At 68.2% G+C, this 11,144-nt stretch overlaps 2 protein-coding genes across 2 annotated transcripts; one reads left to right on the top strand and one right to left on the bottom strand.

Annotated features, from left to right (window-relative positions):
* Window positions 1-518: 518 nt before the first annotated feature.
* On the top strand, window positions 519-6,900 carry FHIP2B (FHF complex subunit HOOK interacting protein 2B). The gene is made up of 17 exons (XM_086767847.1): window positions 519-647; window positions 755-833; window positions 1,715-1,884; window positions 2,765-2,869; window positions 2,950-3,072; window positions 3,258-3,419; window positions 3,504-3,700; window positions 3,780-3,888; window positions 3,972-4,048; window positions 4,192-4,381; window positions 4,472-4,641; window positions 4,728-4,850; window positions 5,194-5,284; window positions 5,361-5,504; window positions 5,804-5,944; window positions 6,030-6,130; window positions 6,207-6,900. The coding sequence occupies exons 1-17, from the start codon at window positions 603-605 to the stop codon at window positions 6,310-6,312; spliced, it is 2,133 nt and encodes a 710-aa protein (XP_086623973.1). The 5' UTR covers window positions 519-602; the 3' UTR covers window positions 6,313-6,900.
* A 103-nt stretch (window positions 6,901-7,003) lies between these two features.
* Window positions 7,004-9,320, bottom strand: NUDT18 (nudix hydrolase 18). The gene is made up of 3 exons (XM_086767848.1): window positions 8,496-9,320; window positions 8,204-8,417; window positions 7,004-7,780 (listed from the first exon to the last, which is right to left on the bottom strand). Exons 1-3 carry the CDS (start codon window positions 8,649-8,651, stop codon window positions 7,191-7,193), a joined length of 960 nt encoding a protein of 319 aa, XP_086623974.1. The 5' UTR covers window positions 8,652-9,320; the 3' UTR covers window positions 7,004-7,190.
* Window positions 9,321-11,144: the final 1,824 nt, after the last annotated feature.

Genomic DNA, 11,144 nt, shown 5'->3' with positions numbered 1-11,144 from the left:
CAGTGCATGGGGGGGCTGTCCCCATCCCAGTGCAAGGGGCAGCTGTCCGCATCCCAGTTCGAGGTGTGGACGGGGGGTCTATGCCCATCCCAGTGCACGGGGGCAGCTGTCCTCATCCCAGTGCGAGGTGTGGACGGGGATCTATCCCCATCCCGGTGCACGGGGGGGTCTGTCCTCATCCCAATGTGAGGTGTGGAGGGGGGTCTATCCCCGTCCCAGTGCACGGGGGTCCGTCCCCACCCCAGAGCGAGGTGTGGACGGGGGTCTATCCCCATCCCAGTGCACGGGGGTCCGTCCCCACCCCAGAGCTGCCCCTAGGAGCAGTTTTAGGTCTCAGGGACCTTTCCAAACCCTCCGCCCCAAATACTCCCCCAAATCCCCCCGCCCCGTCCCGCAGCCCGTCCCCCCCTCAATCCACCCCCATCCCCATCCCCATCCCCGCTCCCTTCCTCCCCAAATCCAGCCGGAGCGCGGAGCGGAGTCGCCCGGAAAGCGGGGGAGGTACCGGCCGCCCTCCCCGCCCATCGCCGGGCGGAGCCACCGGAGCGGGGCCGGGAGCGGGGCCGGGCAGGGTACCGGTACCGGTACCGGGGGGCTCGGCCATGCTGAGCCGGCTGGGCGCTCTGCTGCAGCAGGCGGTGGAGACGGTGAGTGGGGCTGGGGGGGGGGCGAGTGGGGAGGGGGCACAACGGGATTTGGGACCGGGCGGGATGGGCTTCCCTGCGCCCCTGACCCCGGCCCCCGGTGTGCGCAGCGGGAGCCCAGCGTGGACCTGCTGGAAGCCTTCACCGAGCACTGGAAGGGCATCACCGGCTACTACCTGGAGGCCACGGGTGAGTGGGGTGTGGGGAGGGGGTCCCTGTGCCCTCGGACGGGGTTCTGGTGGCGTGGGAATAAGGTCCCGGTGGTGTGGGAACGGGGACACTGTGCCCTAAAATAGGGTTCTGTGGCCTGGGAATAAGGTCCCTGTGCCCAGGGTGGGGGCCCTTGCATGCTGAGAGGGGGTCCCCGTGCCCTGAGATGGGACCCCGTGCCCTGGGATGGGACCCCATGCCCTGGGACGGGACCCCTGTGCAGTAGTGGGGTGCCATACCCACCCAAATTCCCCGTGGCTGAGCAGGGGACACCCTTTCCTGTACCCTGGGAGGATTTTTAAGCCGAGTGCTTGGCCCTGCCCAGCCTGGACCACCCCCGCCCCGGGGGTCAGCATGGAGGGTTTTGGGTGGGTGCGGATTCTCGCAGGCTGGGGCACGTCCCTCTCCGGGACCCTACTGCTCTCCGGCAGCACGAAAAACAGAGCCTGGAGAACTTCAGCCCTTTCCCCAGTAGGATCCTGGTCCTTCCTACTTGTCCCCCACCACCCCTTCCCCTCCTGGAGGGTCTCCAGGGGTTGGCAGCCCCCCGGCACAGCCGGCAGCTCCGACGGCGGCTCCGGCCCCGGTAGAGATGGCCGGCAGCTTGCTAGGCCGTGAGCGGAAGGAGCGAGCCTCGAGTGCTGCTGGGACTCCACCATCACATTGCCATCTAGCGTCGTCTCCACTTGACGGAGGTGGAGGAAGAGGATTCCAGGCCGGCGCGGCTCGGGGTGCTGCCGGCGAGCACCCCGCATTGGCACCCGGGCACCCTACCGCGCACCGCTCCTCTTGCCGAGCCCGGCGGGACGCTTGGGTGGGGGGGGGACACATGCCGCAGCCCCCAATTCCTGTGCCCGCAGACGAGAGCATCCCCGCCAGACAGACGGACATCCCTTGGCGCCTCAAGCAGATGCTGGACATCCTGGTGTACGAGGAGAAGCAGCGCCCGGCAGGGGACACCGGCCCCTGCCTCGAGTACCTGCTGCAGCACAAGGTCCTGGAGACCCTCGGCACGTTGGGCAAGGCGGAGGTGGGTGCGCAGGCACCGGGAAAGGCATTTTGGGGGGGTGAGGGTGGGGGTGAGCCCCCTCGCGCCGCAGCACCCGTGGCCTTTTCCGGCTGCTTTGCGTGGTGCTGCTCAATAATTTAAATTTTGGAACTCTTCTAGCAGGGCAACTGGAGTTTGTGGAGCACAGGCTGGTCGGGGTGCTTGGCTTTTTTTGGGGGAGGGCTGGATTGCACGGTGTGAGATCCCCACTGGGCTCCTTTCTGCTGCTTGTCGGTGTGGCTCTCCCACCCCATCACCTCCCCACGTGCGTGGGAAGGGTGTTTTTTGCAACAGCATTTGCACAACTGGCATGTTGGTGGACAAGGTGTTTTTAGGCAGCCCCCCCACCCTCAGAGTAAATATTGCCCAAATATAACGGCTCCGCTGTTCCTTTGTTGCTAAAAACCATAAGGCTCCATACAAATAGGTTTTTATTCCGATGTAAGGAAATGCTAGTGCAGTGTGGGCTTCAGAAACACGTGCTGGCCCTTCCGTGGCCATGAGGATTTGGTTTTTTGGGGTGCTGGGCTTTAACTCCCCATCCCGAGCACTGTAGCACTGGGAAAGGGGAAATAATTCCCCTCTTCTTTTCCCTGCAAGAGAATTCAGTTCAGAGAACAGAGTTCAGCCCCCGGTTGCTAACGGGACAGGAGCCTGGGGGAGATGGGAGGTCGTGGGGGGTCTGTGGTCCCCTCCGCATCATTTTGGGGGAGCAAAACCGGGCTCTCTGCTGAGAGTCTTGCAAGCCACCCATCCTGAGTGCTGGGCGAGCCGGCAGGCGATTTGGGGCAATTCCAGGGTAATCGGGTACACAAACGCGTAACCAGGCTCTCGCTGATGCCTGTCCCCGTCTCCCCCCAAGTACCCCCCCGGGATGAGGCAGCAGGTCCTCCTCTTCTTCAGCCGGGTGCTGGGGCAGGTGCAGCACCCCCTCCTCCACTACCTCAATGTGCACAGGCCGGTGCAGGTGAGCCCTGGGCCGGGGGGGGGGGTTACTGGGGGGCCGGCGGGTGGTCCCAACCGGCATCCCGCTCCCTGCGCTGCCAGAAGCTGCTCCAGCTCAGCGGCGATCGCCTGGGCTCCGGCACGGAGAAGGAAGAGGTGCAGTTCGCGGCCGTCCTCTGTGCCAAGATCAAGCAGGACCCCGGTCTGCTGGCGTACGTCCTGGAGGTGAGCAGCCCCCCCAGCATCGCTGTGCTGGTGGGACAACGTCTGGGGTCACCCGCGGGGTTCGGCTCCTCGGAATGAGCGTTTTTGGGTGGTTGTGTAGCTCCAGCCCCTCTGCAAAGCTCCTCGGGGGGCGAGCGGGAGGAAGACGGCGGCTATGATGCTTCGCTGCTCCTCTTCCTCTCCAGGGCAAGAGCATCCTGAACGGGAGGAGAGCGCAGGAGCTGCCGGCCAGCCCCGTGGAAGAGGGCGCGGAGCATCCCCCGGGCATCGCCGCCACTGCCGAGCCCTCCCCGGCGCGGAGGGAGAGCAACCTCATCACATCCTTGGTGGGGCTGTGCAAGAGCAAGGTAGGGGGAACGGGCTGGCAAGGAGGGGATGGCGGGCACGGCCGGTCGCGTGACGCTGCCTCTCCTTCCTCCTCCTCCTCGCAGAAGAGCAGGGTCGCGCTGAAGGCTGGGGAAAACCTGCTCTCGCTCGTGGGGCTCGCCCAGGAGGCGGCCGCTGCCTGCCTGGTGCGGAGCAGCGCCCTGTGCCAGCTGCTGACGGAGCATCTCTGTGACCTCTACAGCGCCGTGCCCGCCTGCGCCCACCCGGCCGACGTCCTCCCCGCGGAGAGGGCCAGCTGGAGGTAAGGCGGGTACCGGGCAGGGTGGTCCTCAGCACCCACCGAGGCTTCGCCGCAGCCCCGCGTCCTCTACCCCATGCAGGTCGCAGGGTGATGCTGCCGACGACGGGGTTTTCCCGGGAAAGGAGAACCTGGCTGCCTTCTTCTGCTGGCTGGACTACCTGGATGAGCTGGTGATGGGCGCCCACCCAGTAAGGAGCACCCGCGGGGCTTGCGGAGCGCGGGGCAGCCCCCTGCCCGCGCCCCCGGGCTCAGCCTCTGCCGTCACCCTCAGGCCGTGGCGGATGCCATCGCTGAGGCCGTGGAGGAAAAGTTTTTCCAGGGCGTCCTGCAGCCGCAGCTCCTGCAGATGTGAGTGTCCCAGGCCCGGGACAACAGCCGGGGAGGGCTCCTCAACCAAGGACCCCCTTGGGGCTGGGATCGAGGGGCTCCCCTTGCCCACCCCTTGCTGTCTCAGCACCCCCTCCTCGCAGCATCCCCCCCATCCTCGGCAGGTCCGAGCTCGCCATCCTCAACGCCACGGCCCTGCTGACGGGCACGGTGCGGCAGATCCGCGCGCCCCCCCTGCTCCACCGCCTCGTGCTCTTCCTGCTGGGGCCGGATCGACACCCCGAAACCCCGGGGGATGCCCCCCACCCTCTGCGCACCCAGCTCATCGACCGCTGCGACCACCTGTCTGACGAGGTGAGCCCCATCCCGGGGTGGTGGTGGGGAGGACGCGGGCGATGGCGGGGGCGCGATGCCGGTGGTCTCACGGGGCTCGCCGTGCTGCAGATCAGCCTGGCCAGCCTGCGGCTCTTCGAGGAGCTTCTGCGGAAACCCCACGAGCACGTGGCACGTAGCCTGGCGCTGAGGAACCTGGAGGCGAGGGGCTACCTGCAGCGCGGCCCCCCCGCGCCCGACGAACGCGGACCCCCCGAGCCAGACCCCGACGAGGACGGGCTGTGAGCAGGAGAGGCCAGGGCAGGGTGAGGGGGGCAGCACCCCCACAATGCCCACCCAGCTAACGCCCCCTGCGCCGACCCCGCAGGGACCTGGAGGAGGATCCCTATTTCACCGATGGATTCCCAGGCGCCGGCTTTGGGATGGCAAAAAAGTCTCCGCTGGGATCGGCCCCCTCGGGGAATGGGCAAGTGAGCGAGGTGGTCAGCAGGTAGGGGTCTGCAGGGGCTGCTCCAGCATGGAGAGGGGGCTGCATCCCCCTCTCCCCGTCCCGTCCCCCTCTTCCCCATCCCATTCCCCTCTTCCCCATCCCATTCCCTCTCTTCCCCATCCCATTCCCCCTCTTCCCATCCCATTCCCCCTCTTCCCCATCCCGTTCCCCCTCTTCCCCATCCCATTCCCCTCTTCCCCATCCCATTCCCTCTCTTCCCCATCCCATTCCCCCTCTTCCCATCCCATTCCCCCTCTTCCCCATCCCGTTCCCCCTCTTCCCCATCCCATTCCCCTCTCCTCATCCCATTCCCCTCTCCCCATCCCATTCCCCTCTCTTCCAGCTTCCTCTGCCTGGTCCCCGAGGAGGCGAAGACCTCCTCATGCATGGAGGAAGGCAGCTATGACACCTACGTGCACGATGCCCTGGGCATGGTGAGTGGCTGAAGGGGGGGTCCCCATCCCCGGTGGGGGCTCTCACCCACCATCACGCTCTCCCACTCCCCACCAGGTCCAAGCGTGCCGTGCCAGCGCGGCTCCATGGGGGTGGCCCTCGGCCCCCCGGCCCCTCGACGCCTGCCACCCCGAAGGGACGTTTTACGAGGGCCACTTCCTCAAGGTGCTGTTTGACCGCATGGCTCGGATCCTGGACCAGGTACCGCGGTGGCCAGTCGAGATGCCAGGGACCTACCTGGGCCCCTACTGCCCCTTGCCTTGGCATGGCTGGGGGGGATATTTCCCCCAAAAAAGGGTCCCCACCAGTGGGACCTCAGTGGCTGCAAACCCCAGCGATGCTCTTGGCCACTTTACCCCTACTCTGGGGGTCCCAGACCCTGGAAAGGAGGGGTGCCACCCTCTGCTGTGGGTCTCAGGGCCCAGCCAAATCCCTGCCGGGGGATGCTGGGGGGGGGCTGGCCGTGCCATCTCCCACTGAGCGTCCCCTCCCCGTCCCAGCCCTACAGCCTGAACCTGCAGCTGACTTCGGTGCTGTCCCGCCTGGCCGCCTTCCCCCATCCCCACCTCCACGAGTACCTGCTGGACCCCTACCTCAACCTGGCACCCGGCTGCCGCTCGCTCTTCTCCGTACTCGTCAGGGTAAGGGCACCTGCTGGGGCGGGGAAGGGACGGGGACACCCCCTTCCCCCTCAAAACAGGACCTGGCTTTTCCCGTCCCGCGCAGGTGATCGGGGACCTGATGCAGCGGCTGCAGCGTGTGCCCCACTTCAGGGCCAAGCTGCTCCTGGTGCGCCGGCAGCTCATGGGGCTGGTGCCCGGAGAGCAGTAAGTGCGGGGTCGAGGGTGGGCACGGGACCCTCTTTGAGGGGGGACGTACCCCACGGAGCCCATCTCCCCGCAGGATGGACCACACGATGCTCTTCAAGGGGGTGGTGGTGCTAGAGGAGTTCTGCAAGGAGCTGGCTGCCATCGCCCTGGTCAAGGGACCGCCGGAGGGTCCCCCCTGAGCTGCGGCTCCCCGGCCGCCCCGCCGAGCACCCCCTCTTCGGCCAGGCTGCTGTGGCCACCCAACCCATGGACTGGCACGTCCCCAGTAGCCAGGCATGGCAGTGGCACCCTGGGATGGACGCCGGCCTCGCAGCGCCCGGCAAGGAGGAAGAGGAGGCACAGAGTCCTTCGCCGCCGCCTTGGCCAAGCCGGAGGTGATGCCACCCCCCCAGTGCAGGATGCGGCCCCTCTGGGTGCACAGCGCTGCCTTTCCTCCTGGGTGGTGGGTTCCTGCTCCCCTCTGCCCCGGGTCAGAGCTGCCCCGACCTCAGGCAGGATATTTTTTGGCAATAATCGGATGCGTGGGCACGGTGCCGTTATTGCCGGCCGCAGTAACTCAATCATTTTCCCCCGGCTTCAGGGCACGGGGTGCGTGTGTGTGTGTGTGTGTGTGCGTGTGTGTGTGTGTTCACGCGTGTGTACACGCGCGTGCGTGTTTGTGGCGGCTGCCCGGCTGGGACGGTGCACCCCAAACCCCCCACAGCCGGGCACCGCGTCCCCTGGGTGATGGGACTCTGCTCCAATAAAGCCGTGAGCTCAGCACCGCACGCTGTGCCCCCGCCATCCACGCTGCGCCCGTCCCTCATCCCAAGCGTCCCCCAAAACCCGGCCCCCCGCCCCCTCCGCCCCTTTCAACCGCAGCCAGGTGGATGCAAGAAGCAGCAGCCGGGTTTATTTCTGCTCTGGCTGGCTCGTGGCACCATGCCCTGTCCCAAAACGTCCCTGTCCCGGCCACAGCCAGCACATCCCAGGGCTCTCACCTTCACCGCTGCGGCCAGGACCCCCGGCCACATGTCCCAGCTGGCCCATCATGGGGGACTGCTGGGCTTACTGGGCGCTAGCTGCGGACGGGCACCGTGGCGCGGAGCCGCTGCAGGATCCGGCCCCTCAGATTTTCCTCCTCCACGCGCCACCAGCGGAAAGCGGGGCTGCCCAGCTCGGGGGGAGCAGCGCGAGGGCTGCCGGGTGGGATGCTCAGCAGCACGTTGAAGCAGATGCCGTCAGCCCCCCCGGGACCCCCAGCTCGGTGCTGCAGCCCCAGCAGCCCCAGGGGTCCCGGGCGGGGGTCTGGCGGCAGGCAGTCTCGCAACAGCCGCAGCACGGGCAAGCGGAGACCCCCGCGGAGCTCGGCCGGGGACGTGCCGCAGGCCACCACGGGCAAGTGGGGGGTCCCGGCCGTGGCCAGCAGCACCCAAAGGTCCCCGGCTTCGTTGGCGAAGGCCACCAAGATCCGCAAGCAGAGCAGGGCGCAGGGCAGCTCCTGCGGCAGCGTCAGGGGGTGCGGGGGGCTGCGGCGGTAGCGGGCGGCGAGGTCCAGCAAGGGCAGGATGTCCAGGGCTCGCAGTGGCAGGGCACGGGGGTCCCCGGCCCACCACGTTGCTTGCAGGGACTCGGCATCAGCTTCCTCCAGGGTCTTCAGGGTCCCACCTGCGGGCAGAGAGACAGCGACGGCCTGGCATGGGGATGGCGGGGGACAGAAGGACCCCCGGCACTAGGCTGGCAGGGGGTGCCAGTGCCCAGTGACGGGGCTGGTGGGGGCACCATGACCCCAACCCAGGGCTGGTGGGGGGATGCCAGTACTGGTGATGATACTGGCAGGGGACAGCAACGCCCTGGCACAGGGCTGGCAGGGGACGCCGATGCCCATTATTGGGCTGGCAGAGGGTGGCAATGCCCAAAAAGCGTCAGGGGACACCAATACCTGGGCACGCGGCTGGCTGGGGATGCCGATGTCCCTCATGGGGATTGCAGGGGGCACCAATGCCCGGGCACAGGCCTGGCAGGGGACGCGCCAGGCGAGCCGCGTCCTTCCCACCCCCGTTCAGAGCGCCGAACGGTAGAGGCACGCACCGGTGGGTCGCGCCAGGAAGGCGAAGCGGATCCACGCCGGCCCCCTCTCCTCCAGCGCCAGCAAGGTGAGGGCTTCGCACTCCAGCCCCGTCTCCTCCTTCACCTCCCTCCGCATGGCAGCCACGATGCTCTCGCCGGGCTCCATCCTGCCGGCGGGCAGGTACCACGTCCCGCGGCACTCGGGTTTGGCCTCCTGCACCATCAGCACCCTGTCCTGGGGGGATGGAGAAGGGTTGGGTGGGCACCGGGTGCCACCGGGGTTGGGGAGGGGTCCCGCAGGGGGCTGCCTCACCTCCTCGTCGAAGAGCACGGCCAAGACCACGTAGCAGGCGTTCCTCCCCAGGCGGACGGGGCCGGGGGGTGCGGGGGGACCCTCGAAGCTCGGCCCCGCGTCCCAACCGCCGCCACCCAGCACCGCATCCAGCTCTGCCGCCGCAGCGTCCTCCATGGGAGCGGGGGCAGCGCAGGCTGGGTGGGGAGGGGGAAAGCAGAGCCCTCAGGCGCCCCGCTCAGGGGGTAGCGGGGTTTTGGGGTGGGGAGGGCACCCCCCAGACGTGCAGGCGGGGGGACAGGGAGCCCCGGCGCTGGCTGGGCTGCAGGAGGCAGTGAGGGAGGGGGTCCGGCGATTGCGGGGCGCTGGGAGGGAAGGGCTTGCTGGACTGGGGGACGTGGAAGGGGGTGTAAGAGGGGAAGGGTCTGCTGGGCTGGGGGGGGACGTAGCAAGGGAAGAGCTCGGTGGCCTTGGCGACGCAGGGAGCGGTGCAGAAGGGGAAGGGTCTGCTGGACTGGGGGACGCCCAGGGGGGCGCAGGAGGGGAAGGGCTGGCTGGACTGCAGCGCGTAGGGAGGGAAGTAGTAAGGGAAGGGGTCGCTAGGCTTGGGGAGGCGGGGGGGGCTGCGGTACTGGAAAGGCTTGCTGGACTGGGGGAGGCATGGGGGGGCACGGTACGGGAAGGGCTGGCTGGACTGCAGGGCGTAGAGGGGGCTGTAGGGAAAAATGTCGCTGGATTTGGGGATGCGGGGAGGGCTGCGGTAGGGGAAGGGCTGGCTGGACTGCAGCACGCAGGGGAAGCTGAAATAGGCGAAGGGCTGGCTGGACTGGAGGAGGTATGGGGGAAAGGGCTTGCCGGACTGGGGGGCGCTGGGAGGAAAGGGGCGGCTGGACTGGGGGACGCTGGGGGGAAAGGGGCGGCTGGACTGGGGGATGCTGAGGGGCAGGGGGCGGCTGGACTGGGGGATGCCCAGGGTGGGGGAGAAGGGCTCGGGGGGCTGCGGGGTGCAGGGAGGGCTGGGCCAAGGGCAGGGCTCGGGGGGCTGCGGGGGCCAGGGCGCGCTGGACTGCAGGGCGCTATAGGGGAAGGGCTGGTCGGGGCGCGGGGCGCATGGGGGGAAAGGCGCGGGGGCCCGCGGGGTGCAGGGGGGCGAGCTGGGCTGCAGGGTGCAGCAGGGGACGGGCGCAGCGGGAGAAGGGCCGCCGAGGGGGGCAGCCCCGGGGGGATGGGGCGGGGGGGTAGGGGAGGGGTGCTAGGGCAGGGGGCGGCGGGGAAGGGTTTGGGGGGCAATGGGGAAGGGTTTGGGGTGCAACGGGGTAGGGTTTAGGGTTTGGGGTGCAATGAGGTAGGGTTTAGGGGTGCAACAGGGGAAGGGTTTGGGGTGCAGGGGGCAATAGGGAAAGGTTTGAGGGGGCTGCAGGGGGCAATGGGGAAAGGTTTGGGGTGCAGGGTGCTGCAGCAGAACAGTTTGGGGTGCAGTGGGCAATCAGGACAGGTTTGGGGTGCAGGGAGCAATGGGGAAGGGTTTGGGGGGCAATGGGGAAAGAATTGGGGTTCAGGGTGCAATAGGGGAAGGGCTTGGGGTGCAGGGGGCAATGGGGAAAGATTTGGGGGGCAATGGGGAAGGGTTTAGGGTTTAGGGGCAATGGCGAAGAATTTGGGGGGCTTCAGGGGGCAATGGGGAAGGGTTTGGGGTGCAGACTGCAATACGGGAAAGGCTGGGGTTCGCAGGGCGCAGCAGGGAAGGGTTCGGGGCTGCAGGGGGCTGGGGAAGGGGTTGGGGTGCACAGGGAAGGGGCGGGGGGCTGCAGGGGGCTGGGGAAGGGTTTGGGGTGCACAGGGACGGGGCGGGGGGCTGCAGGGGGCTGGGGAAGGGTTTGGGGTGCACAGGGAAGGGGCGGGGGGCTGCAGGGGGCTGGGGAAGGGTTTGGGGTGCACAGGGAAGGGGCGGGGGGCTGCAGGGGGCTGGGGAAGGGGTTGGGGTGCACAGGGAAGGGGCGGGGGGCTGCAGGGGGCTGGGGAAGGGTTTGGGGTGCACAGGGAAGGGGCGGGGGGCTGCAGGGGGCTGGGGAAGGGTTTGGGGTGCACAGGGAAGGGCCGGGGTGCGGGTTCCACGGGGGGGGTGTGCTCGGGGAAGCGCAGGCCCGCAAGAGGCCCCCCAGCGCCCCCGCCCCCCGCGCATGCGCCGGGGCACTCACCGCGTCCCGGGGCTCCGCCGCGCGGCCCCCGCCCACCCCGTTCGTCGCCCATTGGCCGCCCCCCGAGGCAGACTCGCTTTCTATTGGTTAAGCCTGCCGCCACTTCCCCGCAGGGCCGCGGGGCGGGGCTTGGCCTTAAAGGGCCAGGGAGGCGCGTGGAGAGGTTCGTGGTGCAGAGTGCGTGGTGCGCGTTGCGGGGCCGATGCGGACTGCGCGGGGCGCATTGCCCGTGCTAATTGCACGGTGCTAATTACACGGCGCTCACTGTATGGTGCCCGGTGCCCGTTGCACGGTGCTGGTTGCACGATGCCAGTCGCACGGTGCCCACCGCACGGTGCTAATTGCACAATGCTAATTGCACTCTGCTAATTGCACGGCACCCATTGCACGGTGCCCATGGCCCCGAACCTCTGGGCAGCGACGGGCCGCAGCGTCCGCATGTTTCCCCGTTCTCTCTCAGGCCGCCAGCGCT

This window comes from Chlamydotis macqueenii, chromosome 27 (genome assembly GCF_036417535.1).
Source record: "Chlamydotis macqueenii isolate bChlMac1 chromosome 27, bChlMac1.mat, whole genome shotgun sequence".
NCBI lineage: Eukaryota > Metazoa > Chordata > Aves > Otidiformes > Otididae > Chlamydotis > Chlamydotis macqueenii.
Note: the sequence above shows the minus strand (reverse complement) of the source record. Positions and strands in the feature narration are given on the sequence as shown.